Source organism: Tenrec ecaudatus, chromosome 1 (assembly GCF_050624435.1).
Source record: "Tenrec ecaudatus isolate mTenEca1 chromosome 1, mTenEca1.hap1, whole genome shotgun sequence".
In the NCBI taxonomy this organism is placed as follows: domain Eukaryota; kingdom Metazoa; phylum Chordata; class Mammalia; order Afrosoricida; family Tenrecidae; genus Tenrec; species Tenrec ecaudatus.
The window spans coordinates 222,457,199-222,481,470 of NC_134530.1; the positions used below are offsets into that span (position 1 = coordinate 222,457,199).

Below are 24,272 nucleotides of genomic sequence, written 5' to 3' on the forward strand. Positions count from 1 at the left end.
GCTGGGTGCCAACAGCAGGCTAACAGAAGCCGGAAAGGGAGTTCCTTCCTCAGGAGAGCTGGGACTCTAGGCCAGCTATGGGAGGGACTGGAGGGAAGCAGAGGGATGGGGATGGGGATGGGGATGTGGTGATGCTGATGCTAGAGTCCAAGGCCAGTCCAAGGCCAGTCCAGCTCCTGTGAGGACTTTGTGGGGCTCTCCACATCCTCATGGGGTCCGGAGCCCCTTCCTGACCCCAAACAGCTAAGATAGAACTAGAGACCAAACTTGTGGGTGGAGAGGCTGGGCTGTGGTGTCTCTGAACTGGAGGGTGCTGAGAGGAAGGAAGAGTGTGGTAGGGGTGGGGGAGGTGGCAGGAAACCCAACCTTCCCGGGGGCTAGCTCAGGTTCTTTATCAGGGAGTAGTCAACACCTGGGCCTGAGCTTCCTCCTCAGTATCAGCCCCTCCTATTGGACACCTTAGAGACCAGAGGCCTCCTTGGGAGCCGCCCCAGGGTCCTTTCCACCCCACCACCCTGGTCCCCAGAGAAGTTGTCAGGAACCCAAGCCAAAACCATCCAGCTGCCCTGGGGTCAGTTTCCTCTCAAGGGGCTGATGCCCAGGCCTGTCTTCCTAGGTGCCTCGGGGTGCTTCTAACCATAAGCACAAAGTGCATCACTCAGGGGCTCTGGGCCGAGAACCCTCCCTGGGCTTTTCTGGAATGGGAGGGAGTAGGAAAGGCTCGGAAGAGGGGATGGTCTCCCAACTGGGAGTCAGGACACAGGTCCCCAGGGGGCTTGCTCAACCTTCTCTGAGAAAAGCTTTCACTGTGTGCACCCAGGTGAGAGGAGGGGTAGGCATGGGCATAGCCAAGGTCACCTCCACCTGGTCTCCGCAGGGAGTCCCGCACCTGGCAGGTTGACCACCAGCCCTCGACTCTGCACCAAGAACGGGGAGCAATCTCTAGCGGCCCTTTCCTGCTGCTGTTTGTGACTGGCTCTCTGAGGCCTTCCCGCATGGGCTGTCAAGGCTCTACATGGAGCTGTGTGCGGCAAGCCAAGACTTAAGCCAGCCATCATCTGGGTGCAGCCCAGAGCTCACATGTGCCCCTGGAGCAGTGCGGGCTGCCCGGGCTCTCTCTGCCAGGGCACCCTGCACTAGGGCCCCTCCTGTCTGCAGGTGAGCGCAACCCGGACCCATCAAACTATTCCACCCAAGTACAGTTGAGAGGTGCCCTCTGGAGTTCTGCCAGCAGCGCTCAGCCTTCAGCTTTGCAGACCAGGGTGCAGACACGGGAAAAACTCACTGCCATTGAGTCAACCTGTCTCCGTGACCCTCAGGACGGAGGAGAACTGGCCCTGTGAGCAGGGAACCTCGTCTCTCCTGAGGAGTGGCTGGTGCTTTCAAACTGCTGGTAACCCAGGAACCCACTCATGCCATCCCCAAAGTTGAAGACATTAGTCAAGCTATGAATCTTCAGTCATGACTCCAGCCCTGTGCAAAGGACAGGATCAACCCCCTTTGTGTCCCAATCCGGAAGGGAGAGAGAAAGCGAGGAGCATCCTGGATGGGTGCTTGTAAGAAGAGAGGTCCAGGCTGCCACGCCATCCCAGCCCTGCCGACACCCCAGGTCTGCTTTCTCTAAGTCACAGATGGTAGGTCATTTCCAGTCTGCAGTTTGGGGGAGGAAAGCTGCCCTCCTGCTATGTCACCTGAGTGTGTGTGGGGGTGTGGGGGTGTGGGGGTGCAGGGGCGGGGATTCACCGCCTCTCCTGCTTTTCCTTCACAGGGCACTGCAAGGACCAGGAGAGTGAAAGGGGATCCCCTCAGCCAGCCCGCATCAGACTGTCCAGGGAGGCTGCCTTCTGCAGAGAGCACGTGATGGAGGCATTGGGGCTGGCCTCTGGTAAGGCTGCCCGTGTCTGCCCAGAGTAGAGAGTGTGGGGTTGGTGGCACGAGGAGGGCAGCCAGAACAAAGTGTCATAGCTTCCCAAAGGGCACCCTGCCTGGTCCTTCTTCCACCCCAGCGGGGATGACGCCGCTGCTCACCTAGAGCAGGGCACAGCAAGGTTGATTCTCAGGCACACACAGGAAGCTGGAAGAGGATGAGACCCCGTCTCTGCCTAACCCCCCCCTCCCCACATCCCTTCCACAATAGACTGGGCAAGGGTTCAACCCTGCAGGGAAGGGCAGAGTTCCGGGCAAAGTGTGATGGGGCCACGAGTGTGCCCAGAAGGCAGGGATTCATACAGTGGGGTCAAGCTCAGCACCAGCCCCCTTACCCCACCCCATCCCTCCTCACAACCCCTCTGGGCCTTCCCGGCCCCCCAAGACCACTGACTTCTGCAGGAACTCCTCCTGCCCACAGGGCTTCAGCAGGAAGTCACCGACATCCACGTCCCTCAGCTCGTCCTGGGTGTAGCACAGGGTCTGGTAGATGAGCAGGTCCACCGTGGAGGAACCTGGAAGAGGGGTAGGGACATGATGATGGGTGTGGGGCTTAGCTTCCTGCCTGGATACCTGCCCCCCCCACCATGCCTGCCCCATTCCAGCACCGTCTTCTCCAGCATTAGGAAGGGCAGATGAAACAGGCAAACGATTTGGGGTTGGGGGAGTGATGGAGGGAGGGGCTGGGGACTCGTAAAACTGGTCCTTGAACCAGTCTTTCAAAGAAGCTTCCCCAGTGCCCCCATCAGGGCCATCAGGGCCCTGCTGCTCAGGGCACACCCCCACCCCCAGTCCACCTCGAGGGAGGCTCGATCAAGGAGCAGCTTACAGTTGCAGGTAAATGTGAGCGGCTCCCGCAGGCTGTCACACACCACGGTCACCTTCAGGTTGACCTCATCTCCCAGGTGCTCTGGGCTGGGGGTGACGGTGCTCCAGACGTAGCCAGTGAGGGAATAGTCCCCAATGTCAGCGGCAGACCGAAGGCTGTGCAGGGAGAGAGGGAGCGGGACGCTGGCTGTGCCTTCCCAGGAGTGGAAGTGCTTCCCGGACACGGGCTACAATTGTAACACGCTTCTTCAGGAGTGGGGTGGAACAGGGCGGCTAGCTGTACAGGGGCACGTTGATCATAGGCGTTGCGGGTTCCGGGGCACATACGCCTCGCTCCACCTGGACTCCACTTGCAACCGAGAGCCAGAGCCTACAGCGGGTGGGTAACTGCACTGTGCCATGTAGGTTTCCTGGATTTTTCTAGAAATACCAGACTGCTAGAAATCTCAAAATGCCCGTAGCCCTCTGCTGGGAGTAACAGCCCACAGCTCTGAGCAGGGGTTCCTTAAATACGGCTTTCCTCCCTTCCTGGAGAAGGTTCTGAAATGTGTAGGCCTCCTCCCGCCCACGCCACCCTCCCACATCCCCAGTGGTCCCCTGGGCAACACTTACACATCCAGCATGTGGCAAAAAGCAGCGACTTCCTCGTCTCTCTCCTCCGAGACCTCAAACAACTCGTGTCCGTTGGTGACGGTGCGGGGCCGCGAGCCCACCTTTAGGAGAAGGACAGCTGGCTCAGTGCCCTTCTCCTCCCGGCCTCTTCTCCCCAGGAGGGGAGACTCCCAACTCCAAGCTCTTAAAGCTCTTAAGGGTGTAAGGGCTGCCCAGCCGCCCAACCAGCTGTGAAGGCAGCGTACGAGAACCAGACTATGTGTATCTGTGGTCCAAGACAGAGAGGTATTTTAGGAGACCCTGAGCCAAGCTGAACAGCGGGAGGGGAAGCTCTGCCTGAGGCCAGGCTCCTGGGTGGCATGGCCAAGCCTGTGGCCCAGCTCTCTTCCAGAGGGTACAAGCCTGAGAAATTCGCCCCTGGCAGGGCTGGCAGGGCACAGGCCCGCTGGAGGGCTTTCTGGGGGATGCTCCTAGGGGCTGGCCGAGCCCTGGGCAGGCAACCCTGTCTCCTGTCCCACCACTGAGGGGAAGGAAGGGAACTGCCCAAGTCGTCCCCGGGGAAGCTTGCCCCTAGACCAACTCCTGAACACCCACCACAAGCTCAGTGACCCACAGCAGGGCGCCCCAGGGCCCTTCTCGGGCGGGCGGCGTTGATTCAGGCGCATGCCTCATCTTGAAGCATGCTATCTGAGGACAAAAGCGTCAAAGCAGCTGCCTGTCCAGGAGTGCTGAGGACGAGCTTGTTGACAGCTGGAATGTCAGGGAGCCACCCGGCCCACTTCCTCTCTGAGAACACGCGTGTGGTGATGGCAGGTGGGGGGTCTTAAGACAGGACGCCCAGGACTCCCACCCAGAGTTCTTTTCAGTCACCCCCGGAGGGCCCAAGGAAGCCCTCAAACAAGACCTGCAGCCCAGCCCTGGGCAGGAGGAAGCAGACCTGGGAGCTGGTGCGTGACAAGCTTCTGCCCATGCAGTCCCGGGCCTGCATCCGGCACATGCAGCCAGCTGGGTCCCATTGCTGCTTTCAGCAGACCCCTCACAGCCACACCTCACCTCCCCCCTCCCCCTGCCGGCCGCCACCCCTCCCCCCAGATGGTGGTGGCAACAGAGCTCCTCATTTGAGCATCCAGGTGCTGTCTTGAGGTGCCCCCTTCCCCAGCCAGCCTGCTCCCCTACGTGCAGATGGAGGTGGCAAGAGAGGAGGGTGACAGTGGGCACAGTTGGCATGTGAGGCCCTGGCTCTGCCAAGTTCATGCCTGTGTCCCAGCCAAAACAATAGTCCTATTGTCAGCATGAAACCCACAAAAAGGAGAGAAAGAGAAGGGGTGGGGGTGGGGGGAAACAGAGTGGCCACTGAAAGCCACTTCCACGCCCTTTCAGTACCACTCACTGGCACCATAAGAAAACAAAAACCACTTACGTTTGCCCGCCTGGCAGGCCTTGGTGGCATCGCCGGGTGCTGGCTGGGGGGGTCTGCCAGGCAGAGGCTGGCAGCAGGGGTACTAGGCTGGCACTTGGAGCCAGCCAGCCCCAGAGCTGGCTCAGCAGGCCCAGGATAAAGAAGGTCCATCTGGTTGGAAGCCCGGCGAATGCGGGGTGGTGGTGTAGGCCGAGGGTCCAAAGGGGCCCCCGTCCTAGCGGGCTGAGTCCATGTACCCAGCTGAGGTGGAGAGGCCCTAGGCTGCATTTGTCCCCAGGAATGGGCCAGAGCTTCGCTGGACTGGAGCTTCTTCAAGGGGACTCTGAAAGGAGCTCCTCTGGGTCCCCTGGTGTCTCACACACAGGGCTGGGGGAGGGTACAGAGCAGGGACAGCGGGAGACAGGGAGGGACAGAGGTGGCTACCACCTACAGTGGCCTGACCCAGTGAGTAGGCCTGGAGCCGTGCAAGGACTCGGAGCTGGGAATAGGACTCTCCCAGCCCCTATAAATAGCAGGCACAGGCCCCCACTCCCAGCCGGGCTTTTAAAAAGCTCTGAGCTACAAGCGTGGGGCTGATCCCAGGAACTGGCTCTGTTTCGGGGGGGACTCTCTTAGCAGAAGCAAAGGAAGGAACTGACTGTGAGGCTCTTTCCAGAGAGCCAGGAAGGATCCCAAGGTGGACACGAGGTGGGAAAGTCCCGGTGACCCTCGGACAATGGCAGTGGAGGAAACAGGGATGGAGCTGACTGGGACTCTAGGCTGCTACAGAAATCCCCAGCCACGGAGGGGCCGCTTGAGGCTTCCCCAGGTCAGGGTTTCCAGGGGCCCAGGGAGATCCACGAGCCCAGGGAGATGCTGCTGTGGCTTGTTGTAAAAGAAAACCAGCTCTTAGCGGCAGGTACCATGCTGTCTTGGACATGGGTGTCCTGAGACAAGCATGCCTCCTTTCAGTGTGAAAAGAGGGTGGCTTTAGAACAAGCCAGGAGAGAGTTGAATGCTGGCCCCATCACATCCTGCTCTGGGACTCTGGGCAACCCCTGGGTCACTGGGACAGTGGCTCACAGGCAGTGATGCTGGGCTCTGCAATGGGTTCTGGGATTCAGTGAGCACCGCGCAGGGTGGACAGGGAGGCTGATGCTCACTGCCACATCGCGTCTGGGGGTAGAGCCGGGGCTCGGAAATGGGAAGCAGCTTGCTCAAGACCACTAGCCACAACGTCAGTGACGACGTCCGGAGCTCGAAATTCACTCCCTAGGACATGAAGGGGGTATAGGAAGGGGATGAAGAGTTAGGGTTTCAATTCCCAACAGAGCCCTTGGGGTCAAGAGACACTGACCTTGGCTCTGACTAGTCATGTCCCTTTCCTTGGCTTATCCTGGGCCTCTCTGGGCCTCTCTTCCAGGGCCCACAGCCCCAGTGGCAGAAGAAGTCCACCCTCCCCTCAAAATCCATTGCCCTGGAGTCAGCTGAGAGTAACCTGAGTCCTAGGTTTGCAAGCCTGTAATCTTTACAGGGGCACACTGCTCTGTTTTCCATGGGGCTGCTGGGGGATTCAAACTGCTGACCTTCTGGTTAGCATCCAAGTACGTTACCACCAAGCCACCAGGACTCCTTGGCAGAAGGAAGAAGAGAGGACTAGAGGTGTGAGTGTTTAGTGGAAGCGGGTTTGGGCCAGCAAAGGAGGAGGAACGAGGCCTCGCCACAGGCACAGAAGCAGCACAAGAAGGTCCTCACCGGAGCAGCGGAAATCCTGCGGCCCTTGCCAGACCCCGAGTTCTTTCGGTTGGCGTAGCGGGAGGCATAGTTGCGAGGGGGCACCTGAGGGGGCATAGTCTTGCTCCGGGCTACTGGTTTTCCAGGGGTGTCCTTGCTAAAGCCCAGGGTCCCTTGGCCCTCCTTCCAGCCCCGGGTGGCATCCCGCAACATCTCTGCATCGTAAGTCGACTTCAAGTTGAGTCTCATAATTGCATCGTTGATACCATCGTAGTCCACGGACCCCAGCAGGCACCCCTGACTCCCACCTCGCGGCCCTTCCTCCTCCTCTAGGATCTGACGGCCTAGCGATTTGCCTGATGGTTGTTCCACCAAAGAAAACGAGTTGATGTCATTGGGCTGGGTCATCTTGGAAGTTGAAGGGGACCCCTTCCTAGGCGGCAGAGGAGGGGCGTCCCAGATAGAGACTCGAGGGGGCAGGGGCGGTGGGGACAGTTTCTTAGAAGAATCATCGGCGTCCCCTGGTCCTGGGGACACAGAGAGCTCCCCATCTGAACCACTGAAAATATAGAGATAGTCTCCCGAGAGGGAGCCTTTGGGCCAAGGGTCTGGGCCCGCCTGGGAGTTCTGGGAGGTAGTGTGGTTGGGCGGCCCTTCCTGTGGGGAGAGCGAGTTGTAATTGAGGGTAGGATCAGAGCCAGAGAGACCACGGAGGAGCTTGAGGTCGTTCAGCCTGCCCGCTGGCTTGTTGTAGAAGTCGAGGACAGGCTCGTCCCAGCTGATAAGAGCGGGATCAGCATTCTGCTTGGTTCTGTTCTCCTCCTTGTCATGCCGGAGGCGGGACAACGCGTCATACTCCATCTGTAGCGCTTCTGCCATCGCCAGCTCCTTGCGGCTAATGCCCACCGACTCCAGGGACTCCCAGTGTTCCCCATTGCCCTGCGTCGAAGACATGGTGAGCATGGAGGGTGGAGGCGGCAGAGGACGATGTCGTCGACTTCCTGCCAATGTCAGGTCTGGAGGGTCAGGGCCATGGTGTCTGGGTACCTGCAGGCAAGAGATAAAACTGTCTGCCATGGAATTACACAGAGATCGCTGCGCATCATTTGACTTAAGATGACATAACCTGGGCCAGTGAGTGTCTCTTTGGTGCCTACAAGAGATGGGCACACAGAGAGAGGGAGGGAGGAAAGAAGAGGACACGAGACAACTTCATTTATTTATGGATGACACCCACCTGCCATCCAGTCATCTGTACTTGGACACTTTCCATGAGCCCAAGCAGATGAAAACAGGCCACCACTGAGAGCAGTCTACAAGTTGTGAATGCACTAGATTGGGGCTCTATTATTAATGATCAGGAAGGGCACAGCATCATCAAGATGCTGCGGTCCGGGCAATGTTTCATACCACAATGCATCAAGTTGGCCAGAGTTAAGCTGACTGGACAGTAACTAATACCAACAATAAGCCAAAACCAGACTCACTGCCACCGAGTCAATGCTGACTCCTAGTGACCCTATAGGACAGGGTAGAACTGCCCCGTGGGTTTCTGAGACTGTGAGTCCCTCTCTCCTCTACAGGGTTGCCAGTAGTTTCAAACTGCCAACCTTGCAGACCACAGCCCAATGTGTAACCACTACGCCACAAGGGTTCCTCTAAGACAGGCGTTCTCAAACTGCAGCCCACTGAGGACATTTATCCCGCCCACCGGGTGTTTTTGCCCCGCTTGTTTTTTTACTTCAAAATAAGATATGTGCACTGTGCATAGGAATTGGTTCATAGTTTGTTTGTTTTTTTAAACTATAGTCCGGCCCTCTGATGGGTCTGAGGGACAGTGAACTGGCCCCCCGTTTAAAAAGTTTGAGGCCTCCTGCAATAAGACAATGGTTCTCAACCTTCCTAATGCTGCCATCCTTTCATACAGTTCATGTTGTGGTGACCCCCCAACCATAAAATTATTTTCGTTGCTACTTCATCACTGTCATTTTGCTACTGTTAGGAATTGGGTGACCCCTGTGAAAGGGTCATTCAACCCCCAAAGGGATCACGACCCACAGGTTGAGAACTGCTGCTCTAAAGAAACCCTACCACAGCCCTGATATAAGACATGCAGATGGCAATGGAGCACATGAAAATATTGTCGACAGGGAAACACAAATTAAAAAAAATGAAGTCTACCGAGTAAACACAAACAGCGAAACAGTGAGTCAATTCTGACACATGATGGCCCTATGTGGGGTCCCCAAGACAGCCTTATTCTTCGCCCCTGAAGCAGCTGGTGGGTTTGAACTACTGACATTAGGATTGGTTAGCAGGCCAACACCTAACCCACACTGCACGAGCTTGCATGACTGCTCTAGAAACGACTTACCACGCCAAGCGCTGGAGAGGATGAAGTACCTGAGACTCTCACGCCCTGCTGGGGGCTGGTGTCAAATGTGTCCAGTCATCTTTGAAAATAGATTCTTCCAATGTCAACACACCGCCTACCCTATGACCCAACTATCCCGCTCTCAGGTCATTCTCTAAGGGGGAAAAGAACATATCTGCGCATGTCCTCGGCCCATTTTGATAACTGGGTTGACTTTTACTTGTTGAGGTGCTTTCTAGAAAATGTTGAGATGAGGCCTTTGTCTGACGCGAAACTGTTAAAATCCTCCTCCCAGTCCACGGACTAGGTGAAATCTTCGGACGTGTACATGAGTCTGTAATTTTCAGGGGTCCCAGTCATCTATTTTGTCTTTGTTGTTTGTGTATGTGCTTTTTGTTTTGCTTGAGAATATATTTATGTCCCGAACACATTATCATCATATATTCGGGCCCCTCCGTTTGTCCTTTTTTAAAAAATGGATGATCTTTATAGTTCTAAGTTTTACCTTTAGGTCTTTGATCTATCTTGAGTTAAGAAACAGAACTGAAAACCCTAAAAGACACCAGGTCTACTGGTTCGATGGGGGCTTTGGCCCTCAGTCACCCCTCAGGTCTGACTTCGCTGGAGTGGTGGAAGAGGCCACCTTCTAAGTTTAGGACAGCGTTTACCCAGGGGCGAAGTTCAGAGGGCTGGGGAAGGAGGAGAGATGGATGCGGAGGGATAAGTGATGGTACACTGTGGGGACTGCAGCGGACCAGTGAAAACAAAACGCGTGTGAATCTCTATGAAGCGTCACCTCACTCACAAGGAGGTTTTGTAAGGTATTCCCACACAAAGGTTCACACCTGACTATGCATAGCCGCTTTATTTATAAGATCAAAAAGTAAATTAAAAATTTTTTTAATTTAAAAATTATTTTTAATTTAAAAAAAAGATCCAAACTGGAGACAGTCCAAATGTCCATCCACGGGAGAAGAGACAAATTGTTCTATCTCCACCTGATCGAATGCTACTCGGCCACAAAATGGAGCGGGTGACTTGACATATATGACAACAGGGATGAATCTCAAAATGACTACGCCGAGAAAGAGAAACCAGACAAAAGAGATGCTGTGCGTTCTATTTCTACAAAATGCAAACTAATCTTTCGTGGCAGGAAACAGGTCAGCAGTTGCCAGAGAGAGGGGTGGGGAGGGGGATGGGTTGCAAAGATGCACGAGAAGGGAACTCCAAAGGTGAAAAGGCTGTGCATGATCTTGACTGTAGACTTGGGCGCATGGTGGCCGTATTAGTGACAACGCAGTGAATGGTCCACTTTATGTCCAGTTGGTTTGTCTATCAACGACACCCCAATCAAGCTGTAAAAGACAAGTTCTTTCAACAGATCTTCAATGACCCAGATGGCACTAGGATCCTCCCCAAACACACAAACCGGGCAATAAAGGGAAGCTTCCCAACTGGCGAGCCCAGATGGATTGTAGGTGTGCCAACGTACCGATTCCCTCTGCCCCAAGGAAGCCGACGGGACCCAGAAGGGCGGGCGCCCACAGACCAGCTGCGTCCTTCCAGCTGCAAGCCGCTCCGCCCTGTACTCCAGGGCTGGGACATTGTTCTGTGGAGAACAGGTCCCGAAAGGAGTGAATAACTGGTTGGAAATCAGCTTAGCCTGGCCCGCGAGTTTGCAACCCTGGCTGCACATGAAAAACACCGGGGAGATGTTAACAAGCACAACTGCCCAGCCCACACGCCCAACTCCGGGGTCCATGGGCCACAAGAGTCAACCCAGTTGACAGTCAGTTCTGACTCAGGGTGTGTCAGACCGGACCTGTGCTCCGCGGGGTTCTCAGTGGCTGAATCTTCAGGTCACCAAGCCCTTCTTCCAAGGGGCCTCTGGAGGGGCTCAAACCTTCCACCTTCCCGGGAGCAGTCGAGTGCTAGTTCGTTGTGTCACCTGTGGCAGGGCAAGATTGCCGGGGGGCAGGGGGGGATTGATTTGTAATCCCCCCCCCCGAGACTCGAGCCACAGGCTTGAGATCGGACTGGGGAGAAGGCTGGGCGAGGTCCGTCTGAAGTCGTCACTGTAGACCATCTGCCACAGGGCTGAGACGCTCCCAGTCCCAGACAACCATCAACATGGCGCACGCTACAGTTCGCGCATAGAAAGTTGCAAGCAGCAAGACACGAAAGGCTCCGGAGGGTCTTGGATGGAAAGTCCCAGTAGACACAACAGGAGTTAGCGCCAGGGTAGCCCTTCGTCCTGGCAGAGGTCCTCCCAGGATCCTCCCTGTTGCCTCTCTTGGGCCCAGGCCCAGAGTCCCGGCCTCCAGGGCCACGGCTGGTCCGATGAAAGTGCCCACTGCTCTGTGCTCCAGGAACATCTCACCAAAGATGGGGGACCCTGCGTCCAGGTGAAGAGGACGCCGGGCGGCAGGCTCTCTCTCGGCTAACTCCTCCTCCGCTCCTTACACTAGCTCCTGACTATTCGCTGTCCACTCTGATTCCTGGTGTCCACAGTGCCCAGCCCCGGCCACCCTTCCAATCGCCGGCGGAGGAGACTCTGCCTTGTGAGTGTCCGTATCCTGGGGCTCGCGCGCTCGCTGTCCGGCACGACACTGGACGGTATCTTGTTGTGAGCCAGGGTTCTCATCGGCTGCATTGGGCAAGAAGCTCACCAGGCCTTTCTCTCTAGTCCATCCTCTGTGGGAAGCTGCACAGAAATCTCCCCACCATGGGTGGCCCCGGTATTGGGGGTACTGGTGGCATAGCTTCCTGCCTCATAGGGACACGCAGGCCCCCAGAGTGTGGCAAACGTGACAGACAGGTGGGGAAGGCTCCTCACAGATTGCTTTTGATCCACAGGGTAGGAAGGAGCCCCCCTTGTTTCAAATCCGCAGGCACTGGGTTTGGTTAAGTGGATGAAACTACCCAGAACTTGGGTGCCCAAGGCTGGGGGCGAATCCCCAAGGGAAAGCAATCTCTGTGTTTTACTGACTGGACTGAGCATCAAGCTTTATAATCCACAGAACATGCTCTCACCCGAGCTGGACAAAGAGTGTTGGATTTGCCTTCATTAAGCTCCACTGTGTGTGGCAGTTACATAATCTCCTGTCAACTTGAACAAAGGAATGGCATCTAGCCTGTCAATCAGGTCAGAGCCAATGAGGGCTCTGTGTGGACATGGCCTTCTCCTGAGGACTCTGGGAACTCCTGTCTTCTTCCCTGGACATAGGACACACTCTTCTCCCTGCAAGACATTCCTGTTGACAAGCCACATGGAGCTACTACACTATGAAGCCAGACACCTGGAGCTTGAGGAGCCACATGGAGACCCATGCCAGCACTGAGATGATTTTACCACCACTGGATCCACAAGATTTTCCACCCACTGGCCTGTGATCTTCCTGCATTCAGCATCATTGCACATGTTGTGTGAGTCTGAAGAGAAATTATAGACTGGTATCGGACATATGGGTTAATATCGGCCTTATGGACTTGATCTGGACTGGGCTGGGATATTTTCTTAATATACAAGGACTCTTTGATATAAGGCTCTTTCTTCCACACATATGAGTGCCTATGACTTTGTTTCTCTGGTCTACCCGGACTAACACATTGTGGGAGCAAACTGAGGCTATGAAGAGTCATTGCTCCCCACTTCCTGCCTGTCTTCCCCTCCTGAACATCCACATTTGCATTCAACTTCCCTTTCTCCTGAGCTCTGAGGACACAGCGGGTTACAAGTTGGGCTCCTAACCTCGAGGTCAGCAACCCGGATTCACCAACCTCCCTAAAGGAGAGAGAGGAGGCTTTTTGCTCCCGTAAAGAGTTATGATCTTGGAAGCCCATGGGGGGGGGGGTGCTATACTCTGTCCTACAGAGTCACTGAGTCGGAAGCACTGAGTTTCTTTCTTACTAGCCTCAGGGGGATGCAGGCTCCTCCTTGTGAGGTTCGACCCTTTTGTGCTCCTGTTCCATCTCTGTGGTTGCCCACAGGGCCACACTCTATGAATTACTGTCCTTTTTAGTGTACCTTCCCCCCAAACTGGGCCTCTGTCTGCAGCCTGTAAGCATGTTCCCACAAACAACCCTACATCCTAAACACCTTCCAGAGCCCTGGTGGTGCAGTGGTTAAGCGTTTGCTGTTCACGGAAAGGTCAATAGGTTAAACCTAGCAGCTGCCCCACTGGAGACAGATGTGACCACAGTCTGCTCTGTTGGACAGGATCTCCGTGGGGCAGCTTGGACTTGGTTTGGTTTTCGGCGCCCTTCACATTTAGTCCTCCAGGTCATACCCCACCGCTCTCTCTTCTCTTCTCCACGAGGCTTCATAAACATAGGGGCGACCGTGATGGCCCCAAGTCCCAGCCCCCTTCCTATTTCTCTTCAGCACATTATCATCTGGCTCATGCTTCCTAGCCGTCCACCAAACAAACTCCAGCAACAGCGCCCAGGCTGCCCAGCTGGTGGGCACTTCTATCTGCCTCTGCCTGGACATTTCTGCAGTTGACTCTACAGTCCACTTACATCCTCATCTTTAAATGCGCTACCCGCTGGCTTCCGTCACCCCCGATGGGATGGCACTGGCCCGGGATTCTGCCCCCTCGGCCTGGGAACTGCCATTGGGTCTTACCTACTCACCCCGCTCCATGGTGATGACTTCCAAATGCTCACCAAGATCTCAGACTCCGAACAGAGAAAACGGAACCCGGCCGGCCTCTGCTTCTCCTGCCGCTCCCCCACCCCCACTCCATCGGCTCCTCCTCCTTCCCCAGCACGGTCCATGACACCCCCAGTCACACAAGTGTGACTTCCTCCAGTCCACCCCTCCTTCCTTTCTCCTCCTTCATCCAATGCCAAGGCCACTGTCCCTCATCAGTACCACCCCACACCATCCCCACCTACTCTCCCGAGCGGCTGCAGTTCTCATTCAAGCCCTGTACCTCCTCTCCCTAGGCTGTTACAGTAACCTCACAGTTCTTCCTACCGGTCTCCTGAAGGCAGCCAGAGGGCTCTTGCTAAAAGGCAGACGGGGTTCTATCCCTCCCTCTCAAGCCCTTCAAAGGGTTGATTCCTTGACAAGGTCTTCATCAGTTGCCCATCTCACTCACCTCCATGACCTGTTCCCTGTCTCCTCCTCCTTGACATGCCCTTCCACCTCTCCTCACCTCTGTGACTCGCCTACTCTTTTTAACTTTTTATTTATTTTTACTCATTTTATTGAGCATATGCACAGCTCTCATCACAATCCACACATCCATCCATTGTGTTAAGCACATTTGCACACCTGTTGCCATCATCCCCCAAAAAACACCCCCTTCTACTTGAGCCCTTGGTATCAGCTCCTCATATTTCTCTCTCCCTTCCCCATCCTCCTTTCCTCACGAACCCTTGATAATTTGTAAATTATAATTTTTTCATGTCTTACACTGACTGATGCATCCCTTCACCCACTTTTCTGTTGTCCGTCCCCCTGCGGGTGTGTGTGTGTCAATCATTGTGATCAATTCCCCCTTTCTCCCCACCACCTTCCCCTCACCCTCCTGGTATCGCTACTCTCATTCTTGGTCCTAAGGGGTTTATCTGTCCTGGATTCCCTGTGTCTTCAGCTCTTATCTGTACCTGTGTGCATGCTCTGGTCTAGCCGGATTTGTAAGGTAGAACTGAGGTCATGGTAGTGGGGGGGCCACCCACTCTTCTAGACCCTGCCCAGATAGGTTTCTGAGGAAGTCTTCTCTGTATCTCCAGATGGAAATACGGCCCAATCTTTGCATCCTCAAGACCAAACATCATCTTGAAATATGTATATATTTTTTTCAAGACGATATGATTTGTGGAGCTGCCACCTCTACTGAACTGAGCTGCCCGAGCTCCACATCAAAGAAAGAAATCCAGGTGCCCCGGCAGAGACGGGCAGAGCATGCTGGACCCTGGGAGGATTTCTGACATGAAGATGGGTGATCAGAAAGCAGGTGGGTCCTTCTCTAAGGTTCTCTACTGAAGGGACTAGGTTGTAACCTAAGCCCTGAGAGGAATGACAGGGCTCCAGAGATCCAGCAGGCCTCACTCCCACAGCTCCTTCCAGACTGGAATTCAGACCGGAGGAAAGACGAGCTACCCCTCTCTAACCACCAGCCCCTGGCTCTGGGCCAAGGCGCCACCAGACAATCTGTCACAGCCAGACAGGGCAGGAGGCCCAGTCGCTGATAGATCTCTCTCCCGGGTCACTCTGGCAGCTGCTCCAGGCACAGGGGGGCTCCAAGACAAGAGGAAAGAGAGAGCAAGCTGGCTGTCTCAAGAAGTCAAGCCCCCATTGAATTTTCCACTGGGGAAACACCATTGGACATAGGAGTCGTGTTTCCTGCTACCCTTATCCCTAATCCAACTCTCTGTCTGCCTCTACTGTCAACAACTTAGGGAATGCTCTGCCCCTTCCATCCTCAGGGGCTATGAGGGATTTTGGGAAAAGCACATATCCAGGTAGGTCCAGGAGAGACAAGGAATGGATCTTTGCTCCCACTCAGCAACCCTTTCTGGAAGAGCGTGTTGGGGCCGTCCTGCTATGTCATATAACTGCAGGCAGGGCCACACACCCTGTGCTCTTCCATGTGAATAACAGCCCAGCCCACAACACAGAAAAAAAACAGGTGAATGGCGCCCCCTGGAGTTGTGCGCCCTGGCAGCCCCAAATCAATACCAAACTCACTGCTAATCAAGTTGATGCCTACTCACGGTGACCCTCCAAGACAGGGTAGAACTGTCCCTGTGAGTTTCTGAGACTAACTCTTGATGAGAGTAGAAAGCCCCATCTTTCTCCCAAAAAGAGGGTGGTGGTTTTAAACCGCTGACCTTGCGGCCCACAGCTCAACTCATAACCACTGCGCCACCAGGCACCTCCTACTTGGCAGCCTAGACTGTTTTCCAATGCCCATCTCTTAGCAGATGGAGGTGATCTGAAAGGTCATTTCCAGCCAGCTTCCCATCACCACCTACAAGCATTAATTTACTAACGTTTCCTCATAATTGCTTTTCTGTCTGTCTCTCTGTGTATGTATCTGTGTGTACTTGTGTGTGTTTAGCCATTTGAAAGTAAACTGCAAACATCTCTCATTTAAGTGCTTCAGTCTGAGTCTCTAAGTGTTAGGGTATTGTCCCCTATAAACACGATGTGCCATTCGCACACCCACAGACGTGAACCTTGGCACAATGCTGTTTCCAAATACATAGTCCACCTTCAAATGACCACAAGGGTCATCTGCAAAGTTGTTCCATTCCTGCCCCTACCCCAGAGGCTCTGATTCTGTGGAGCGGGTTGTCCCCGTGCTGTGCTGGAAGCCCCAGGCCATTCTGAAGTACAGGCAGGTTTGACCCCACGGACGAAGTTTCCCACATTTCTCAGGAAGATAAGCGGGGTCGAGTGCAAGGGACCCCAAGAGGCACTGGCCGCCAGCTGGTAAAAGAAGGTGACATGTTGATGGCTGAGCCAGCTGGTAACAGTGTCCAAGCAGGCGCCAGGCACCAAACCCAGCCTCCACAGCTGTCAAAAGCTGGGGCCGGGGCAGAGCCACACAGTGCTTCAGAGTCAAAGGATGGGGCATGCAGGGCCACACCCTCCAGTGGTGCCAGCCCCCTGCAGACTCTGGGCCAGCAAGGGAGGAGCCCAGGGCAAGTAGTGGGAGGAGGGGGCTTCCTGCTGCTCATGCTGAAGGGCACCATGCCAGGTAGTTCTGCTGGGAGCCCTGAGACCCAAGCATGCCCACTGGCAGCTGCAGTTTCTGCCAGAACAAAGTTTCTAGTCTAGCTTCCGTGTGTAGATCTCCACTCCTAGAGCCCTGTGTGTCAGGGTAGAACCATGGCCCATAGGTTGTCAATGGCTGTGGCCTCTTGCATGCCAGTTGCCAGGTAGACCCCCAAGCTTTCCATTAGCAGTTGAGCACCTGAACCCACCTGAACCGTGTGGATCACCTAGGGCATCCAGCCACTCCACCAGATGCCCTGGAACTTCTCCGGGGAGCATGTCCTCTTGCACGGTCTGTAGACGGGTACGCAAAAGAATCCCATCCTTTCTCGGGGCACAGAGAAACACGACATGGCTTAGGCTATCTTGACTATGCGAGACAAATGGAGAGTTCTCAAGCCTGGTGGCTGTTGTGGTGGTTTGAACTGTGTACCCCTAAACTACGTGTCAACTTGGCCAGGCCAGGATTCTCTTGGTTTGGCATTTACATAAGGAAGGGGGAGTTTCTCTAGGGTGTGGCAGGTGTCCCCTTTTATTTTACAGGCGATCAAGAGAAAAGCGAGCAGCAGAGAGAGAGGGATCTCAGGACCACTTAGAAAACAAGAGCCAGGGACCAAGTGTGGCCTCTGAACGCCGGGTTCCTGTGCCGAGAGCCTCCTAGGACCGGGGAGAGATGGATGGAGATCGCCAAGGACTGCAGGGCCCACTCGTGTGGAAAGGCATCAAGGACCTTCCCCCAGAGCCGGCCGAGAGAGAAAACCCTCCCCGAGAGGCAGCACCCTCAATTCAGACTTCCAGTCTCCTAAACTGTAAGGGCACAGTTTCTGTTTGTAAAACCACGCACAGGTGGTATTTCTGCCAGGGCAGCAGTACACTAAGGCGCTGAGGAAAACCGAGGAGGGCCTTGGGACCCCAGTCTTAGCCCTCCCACCGTTCAGTAGCTTGCCAAAGGAATAGGACTCAGAGAATGCTCCCAGAAGGGGTCCGCAACGCCTCTCCACAGGGCAGATCGGGGCTCAAGGAGAGAGAGAAGGCAAGGCCTTTACTCCTTTGGCTTCTAGGGTTTTCTCCTCAGAGAAGACCCCTAGTCCCATCTCCCACCAACTCACAAACTCCCACCGGCTCTGCAGCAAGGGACTCAGTCGCCACGCCTCCACACCACAGCCCCAGCCCCAGCTGTGACCTGCTGCCTGGTTCCCCACCCAGACTCCATTCTCTGGGAGTGTCCACACCCCGTTCCAGCCAAGGAATCTGACACTCCCGCTGGAAGGTACATGAGGAAGGTCAATAGGACTACTCCCTGCTTTAAACAGGTGTGTTCTCTGCATCCTGTTTAAAACCCACACTGCTCTAGGCGGCTCTGTAAGCGTTGTCAAGGAGCTGGTGGTCCTATGGGTGACATACTGGGCTGCTCACCCAGAGGTTGGCAGTCCCACCCACTAGCCACTCTGGGGGGCGGGGTTACTAATAAGGCAGCCTGCCTCCATAAAGATGTAGGGCCCACCCAGCAGCCCCTCTCTGTGCAGTATGCCCTAGAGAAGTAAGAGCCGTGGCAGGAACGGACAAACCCACACCCACGTCCATGGCAGCACGAGCTGCAACAGCAAGACGACGACGACATGCCCCTCAGGGAAGAGTGGAGGGAGACGGTTCGGTACAGACCCAATGGACTACTACGCATCACCGAAAAATGATCACAAAACTGCAACACACCTCACGGCGGGGCTGGGGCTGGAGGACATTACGCTCCGTGGCGTGCGTGAGTCACCAAAAGAATAAGCACTGAGACGATTGTTATTAAAGAAGAAAAGCAAGATCAAGGTTTTCTCATGCCAAAAGACAGGTGGCCAGGGCTGGGAGGGGAGGGAGGAGAGAGGAAGCAATAAGCCAGAGGAGAAAGCGGTATCAGCTAACATGTGGGAGACAGCACCTCACAAGGGGAGCAAGAGAGAAAAAGAGGGGGGAGGGGGGCAGGGCAAACTCTTGGGAGGTTTGAGAAGCTGTTTTGTTGAACAAAAAACTAATGATCTGAAATGCAAACTCCCACCTAATTCATAATAATAAGTTTGTTTGTTTGTTTAAGTCATTGGTTTGGACTCCTGAATTGTATGATATGTGAATTATGTGCCCCCCAAACCATCTTTTACGATGTCATTGGAAGAAGGAAAACCAACAACAGCCTCAGAAACCCCAGGAGAGCAGCTCGATGTCCTGCAGGTATTATGGGTCAGAATAACCCAGTGGTCAGCAGTTTGAAGCTGCTGCTGCGTGGGACAAACGAGCTGGCCACATGTGTCTGCGCAAATTAAAGTCTGCAAACCCCTCTGGGGCAGTCTGCTCTGCCCTGTGGGGTCGCCTCGAGTTGGAATCAAGCCGTCACAGCAGCAGCAGCAGCCGCTTTGATGACGAGGTCATGACTGAGGCACACGCACCCACAGGTGCTTCTTTTCCCTAACCTGTCTTCTCTCTGAGTGTCTGTCTGTCTGTCTGTCTGTCTCTCTCTCATTGGACTCCCAATGTGTGCAGACAGAAAGAGAAGCCTGTCTTTGTCCCCCTCACGTGCCCCTGCTCTACCGTTCTCTCAGGGACACGAAAGCAGCCCCACACAGCCCGGCTTTTCCTACGGGGATTTACTCTCCGATTCTCCATCTGCTGGGCCTGCCCTGGGCTCTCCATCATCGGAAGCCACAGTGGACACGAGTCTCTAGTCACGGGCTCCTGGGAGAGCAGAGGAACAGGTGCCAGGGTCCCAAGTGACGTGGTTAGAGGCAGCTGGCTTTGCAGGCCCCGATCCAGGTTCAGACATTATGTGTGCCATCGGCTCTGTTCACACATGCACACAAACTCACACAGAATCCGTAAAAAACGCAGCTCCCACCACACACCCTGCAGATTCTCGAATCTGAATGTGAAGAAAACCAGCCACGGAAGAGGGGCGGCAACTCATGGCGCCTGGGGAAATTTTCCTTTCCCAAGCCGGCAATTTACATCAGCGGGCCAGGAACCAGCAACTGGCCGCCGACTGGATGGAAGGTCTGGCACATTGGGAGAAAGGTCCTGGCAGTGTGTGGATCCTAACCCAGAAATCCGCCCAGGAGCCAGACAGGCCACATCTCTCTGCCCAAGCCGCATCTCGTGCCTTCTCCTTTCCCTCACCCACCACCCGCTCAAGAACAGGCCGTCCCAGACGGACTCGGCAGGCAGGTTCCTGGAGGAACGGCTGTGAAGAGTTATCCCCCAGCTTCACTGGCTCTCCAGCGGGGCTCATCCAGCTGAGGACAAGAAACAGAGATGCTCCCAAAGTGACCTCCTCCTGCCAACCTTAGCCTCTGTCCGGGGGCAGTGCTGAGGAAACCTCTTCACACACAGCTCTCCCTCCCATCACCCCAGCATCGGCCCGTCAGAAAGACCCTCGGGCATTTCCACACTGCAGCATCCGGGATCCCAGGAAGCAGGAAGGAAGCCCCTTGAAGGAAAGGGATGAGGTCAGAGACGGGGACGCGGCAGTTTTCATCAGTCCTTGCCACCCCAGCTGCCGCCTGCCACCTTCCTCACCAGCTTTGCTTCACCGCACAGTTTGCGTCTTGAAAACATGGCTCTCCCGTGAGACCCGGGGTCACCCTTGTGGTCGCGAGCTCTAGGTCCAGTTTCCCCGGCTCCTGTGCTTGGGAATCCAGGTCTCCGGGGTTCCTGTGTGGGCTGGGGCAGCTCCTTAGAGGAGGCCACGTCCCCAAAGCAGGTCCTAGTGTTCCCTCCCACTCGCCCTTAGATCATTTAAACCCAATCCAGCCAGGGCCCCAAAGTGAGGGCAGGAGATTCGGATTAGCCCCTGCTCTGGGCCCAGGGAGGACTCACCTGAGGGAAGAGATGAGAGGCAGCGCCAGATCCACCTCACCTGCTCCGGTCCCGACTGTCCCGGTCCTGGGCTAACCCATTCGTGTCTCTACAAGAAGCAAGAAGGCAATAGTGAGAAGAAATTCAAATTAGGAACCAACGCTGGGTGTGTCAGGGAAACTGCGACTGACCACCCACTCCACGGCCACCGCATCGATTCCAACTCATGGAGAGCCTAAGGGACAGAGCGGCTCTGCTCCAGAGGGTTTGGGACGGCCCACCTTTATGGGCACAAGCAGCCTTAGCTTTCTCCCGTAGAGCAACTAGTGGTTTGGAACGATCCACATTTCATCAGTGCAATGCTTAACCTACTGCATGACTGGCCCTCTCGCCCCATCCACCCTCCCCCAACAAATATGCAAACTCACTCACTAACCTCACTGCCATCCAGTCTTGCAAACTCGCAGGGGCAGCGCTACCCTGTGCTATCGGGCTGCTGCAAGGGGCTGCTAGCCACAAGAAGCCAATCCATCACTTTCCAGGCCAAGGTCCTCCTCAAGGCCTGGGGAGGGGCAAGGCTTCTTAAGGAATGTCTGCAACGACCCTGGGGCTGTTTGCTGGCAGGTTTCTGAAAGGTTCTCTCCACTCTCCCTGACAAGGTCCTCTCTTACATGACACATGCGTGGAGTAGAGTGAGGCCCACAGAGGGTGATCTGCTCCTCATCATACATGGACCCCACTGCTGAGCTGGCTGCGCAGGCCCAGAGACCCCGGTGTGGGGAGGGGACACGGCAGCAATACTCAAAAGCCAGCTTACACACACACACACATCCTATGATTGTCCCCACCCCACATTGTACAAGATGTGCCAACGTCTGCTCTTGGGACAGACCTGGGGGAATTGCTACCCAAAAGGATTGTCAACATGGAACAGAGACGGAGGGGCCGGCAGCCCCATGTGGCTCTGCTGTCTGTGGGAAGAGTGGGGGCAACTATCTGTGGGTGCAGCAGCCAGCGGGCAGGGCCAGGCTCTGTGTGGGCCGTGGGCTGCCGGCAGCTGACAGCCACCTGCTCAGCTCAGCAGAGAGCCGCCAAGGGAAGTCAAGCAGAAAAAGGCCTAGCCACCGTGCATGGGAACGGGCAAGGTGCCCACCAGCCCCCACGCCATGCCTCAGACCGGCCAGTGCCTCCGCTAGGGTAGGGAGGATCCTGCACACACGTCCACACACCCTGTCACTGTGCGTCTGCCACCACAGGCCCCAAGACAGTCATCTAGATGATGGCAGAGCAGTCTCTTCAATGCCTGTTTGCTATGAAAAATCAAGAAAATCTGGATAGACCAGTCATACTCAGGGATCCAGAGTCGTGGTAGTCAACCCACGCGAACTGCACACATCCCACATGCTTCTCACACACATCCCCAACGCTCCCCATACCCCCTCCCAGGGGTTCATTCCCATACCCCCACCCCATACACCACACACACCCTACCGACTCCCTGGACATTCCTTGACCAGCTCTGGGAGGAGAGGGCACTAGCCCTGACCCCATGAGGTCACCTGCTTAGTGTCCCTGGCAAAGAATGAGGAAGGCCGAACCACTGAACCCGGAAGAAAAAGAAATACATGACTGGGCCCTCCCCAAGCAACTCTTCCTTCTCCACACCCCAAAACACTGGGGTGAGCCCAGCAGGGCAGGCGAGCTCCCAGGGCGAGGCGAGGGGAGGGAGAGTCTGAGCTGAAGCGGGCCAAGAGACATTTGCCCACACCCAGAGGTCCACAGCAGGTCCCAGGTCAGTTAGTGGGGACTCCCGAAGTCAGGAGGTGTCGGGGGAACCCTGGTGGGAAAGGAGAGGGACGCTGGTTCTCAGGCAGACCCCCATATTTCAGCCCAGACACAAAAACAAAACACCTGATCCTTGTTGATACAGACGTGTTGGAAGCCGGAGCTTTCGGCCCTCCCAGAGACATTTGCATTTTCAAGCAGAGTTATGCCCAACCCAACTGGCCCTAGAAATGGGAGGGAGGTTCTAGAGGTGCCAGGAGGAATGCTCCAGTGAGAGGCAGGCTGGGTGTCCCCTAGCTAGGGTGTGCCTCTCCATGGTCTCTACTGGCCTCAACTCCTAAGCCCTAGGATCCTCTGACCCTTCTTTGCTAAGACAAGTGCTCCCAAAGCAGTCCATCAGGCAGCCTGTCCCTTTAAGCTACAGACGCCTCCAGTCTCTGTCCTGGGCTATTCTTATCGCAGCCTGACCCCAGGGGTGCTGCAGCCCCAAGCACACACCACTAGCCCCAAGGCTCCCAAGCTGGGCGCCTCCACTCTTCCTGGTGCTGGGCCAGAAGGATTTCCTGCTCTGTGTCAGATGAGGACACAAAACCCAGGGGCAGATCACAGATTCCACTTTCATCCAGGTCCAAAGAAAAAACCGACTTGGGAGGCAGGGCCCTACGGAGGACCCAAGAAAGGAGATAACTCCCCGAAGGTGGCACTTTGAGTCCCCAAACCATAAGAAAGCCTGAAGACAGCAGGCAGTGGTCCAGTTAGTGCCAGACCTCCGGAGACTCCAGCCAGGACTCCAACACACAGGCCTTGCAGGCCAGGCCGAAACCCAAAGGAGGGGCTCTGGAGGCACTGTGGGTTAGGTGCTGTCCTGTAAGGTCAAAGGATTCTAGATTCAGAGACCTGGAGAAGGAAGGTCCTGCTTGGTAGCGAGGCACTGAAGCAGAGGAAGGCCCGCGATGAGTTCCATGGACACAGCGGCTACGATGTGGGCTGGGGCAGCTCCTTAGAGGAGAATGGCTCACAACGGAGCAGTCAGAACCAACTGTGCCTACTCTAGGGCCCCTGACAAAAACTGGAAGAGGAAGAGCCTCTGGGTTAAGGGGATGGTCAACCTGACTACAGTGATCTTGGACCCACCCCTCTGAGCTACAGTCTGGCAGGGACTCCCCACATACATATGGTGTCCCATTCCCACTGGACTCATTCCACTCCCCCACCCCTGTTGTCATGGAGTTGACTCTGACCCCTGGTGACCCCATGTGTGCCAAAGTAGATGGGAGTAGATTTTTGATGGCAGATTCTGTTTGAATAAATCCCTGGGCCTTGCTTCAGAAGTCTCTCTGGGTGGTCTAGAACTTCCCATCCTTTGGTTAGCAGCCGAGCAAGTTAACTGTTTGCAACATCAATGACCTCACCTGACTTTAGGGCCTTGAGTCATAGCAATGGCTGGAGGGCGCCTCTCCCTTCCTCCTGCTTCCCCTCCTCCTCTTCCACCCACCTCCGGGCCCTCAGAAGTCTCACTCTTTTACTGACTATGTCCCTTCAGCCCTTTGAAGGGCACTGGTGGCTGAGGAGACAAGACCAACAGACATTCAAAAAACCCCTCATTGCTATCCAGCTGAGTCTCACAGACATGCCTCTCCCTCACAGCCGCTGAGTCTGTTCCCACGCCCATGGACCTCGGAGCACAGGGGAGAACTGCCCCATGGGCTTCCAAGGGTGCAACTCTTACTCTTTATGAGAGCAGAAAGCCCCGTCTTTCTCACATACACACCTGGGATGGTGCTGATCCGTCTGCATCTCGGTGCACCAACAGGGCCTGCAGATTTTTCAAAGTAGGAAAGGTTTTGGATGTCGTTGCCGGAAGAAACATTAATCCGTCTCCTCCGTGAAGACAGCCTTTACAGCGGCTTCTGAGAATATGCCTTCGTTAGGAAACGCAGGCCTTGAAGGTGTTCTCAGTTAACCAGGCAGCCATACTGGAGTAGGGCGTGTCCTCGGCCAGTAAGAATGGCGTCCTTATAGAAGAGGAGACTCGGAGAGGGAGA

The 24,272-nt window shown here is 55.4% G+C and overlaps 1 protein-coding gene across 1 annotated transcript in view; it reads right to left on the reverse strand.

The window, feature by feature from the left end:
• The window catches only part of PIK3C2B (phosphatidylinositol-4-phosphate 3-kinase catalytic subunit type 2 beta), an 83,269-nt gene that overhangs the window by 47,681 nt on the left and 11,316 nt on the right, over positions 1 to 24,272 (reverse strand). The window contains exons 2-6 of the mRNA XM_075529265.1: positions 20,464 to 20,551; positions 6,521 to 7,546; positions 3,367 to 3,467; positions 2,756 to 2,910; positions 2,321 to 2,441 (exon numbers count right to left, since the gene is read on the reverse strand). Coding sequence (XP_075385380.1) covers positions 2,321 to 2,441; positions 2,756 to 2,910; positions 3,367 to 3,467; positions 6,521 to 7,462 — 1,319 coding nt within the window. The 5' untranslated portion in view covers positions 7,463 to 7,546; positions 20,464 to 20,551. The remainder of the gene's footprint in view (positions 1 to 2,320; positions 2,442 to 2,755; positions 2,911 to 3,366; positions 3,468 to 6,520; positions 7,547 to 20,463; positions 20,552 to 24,272) is intronic.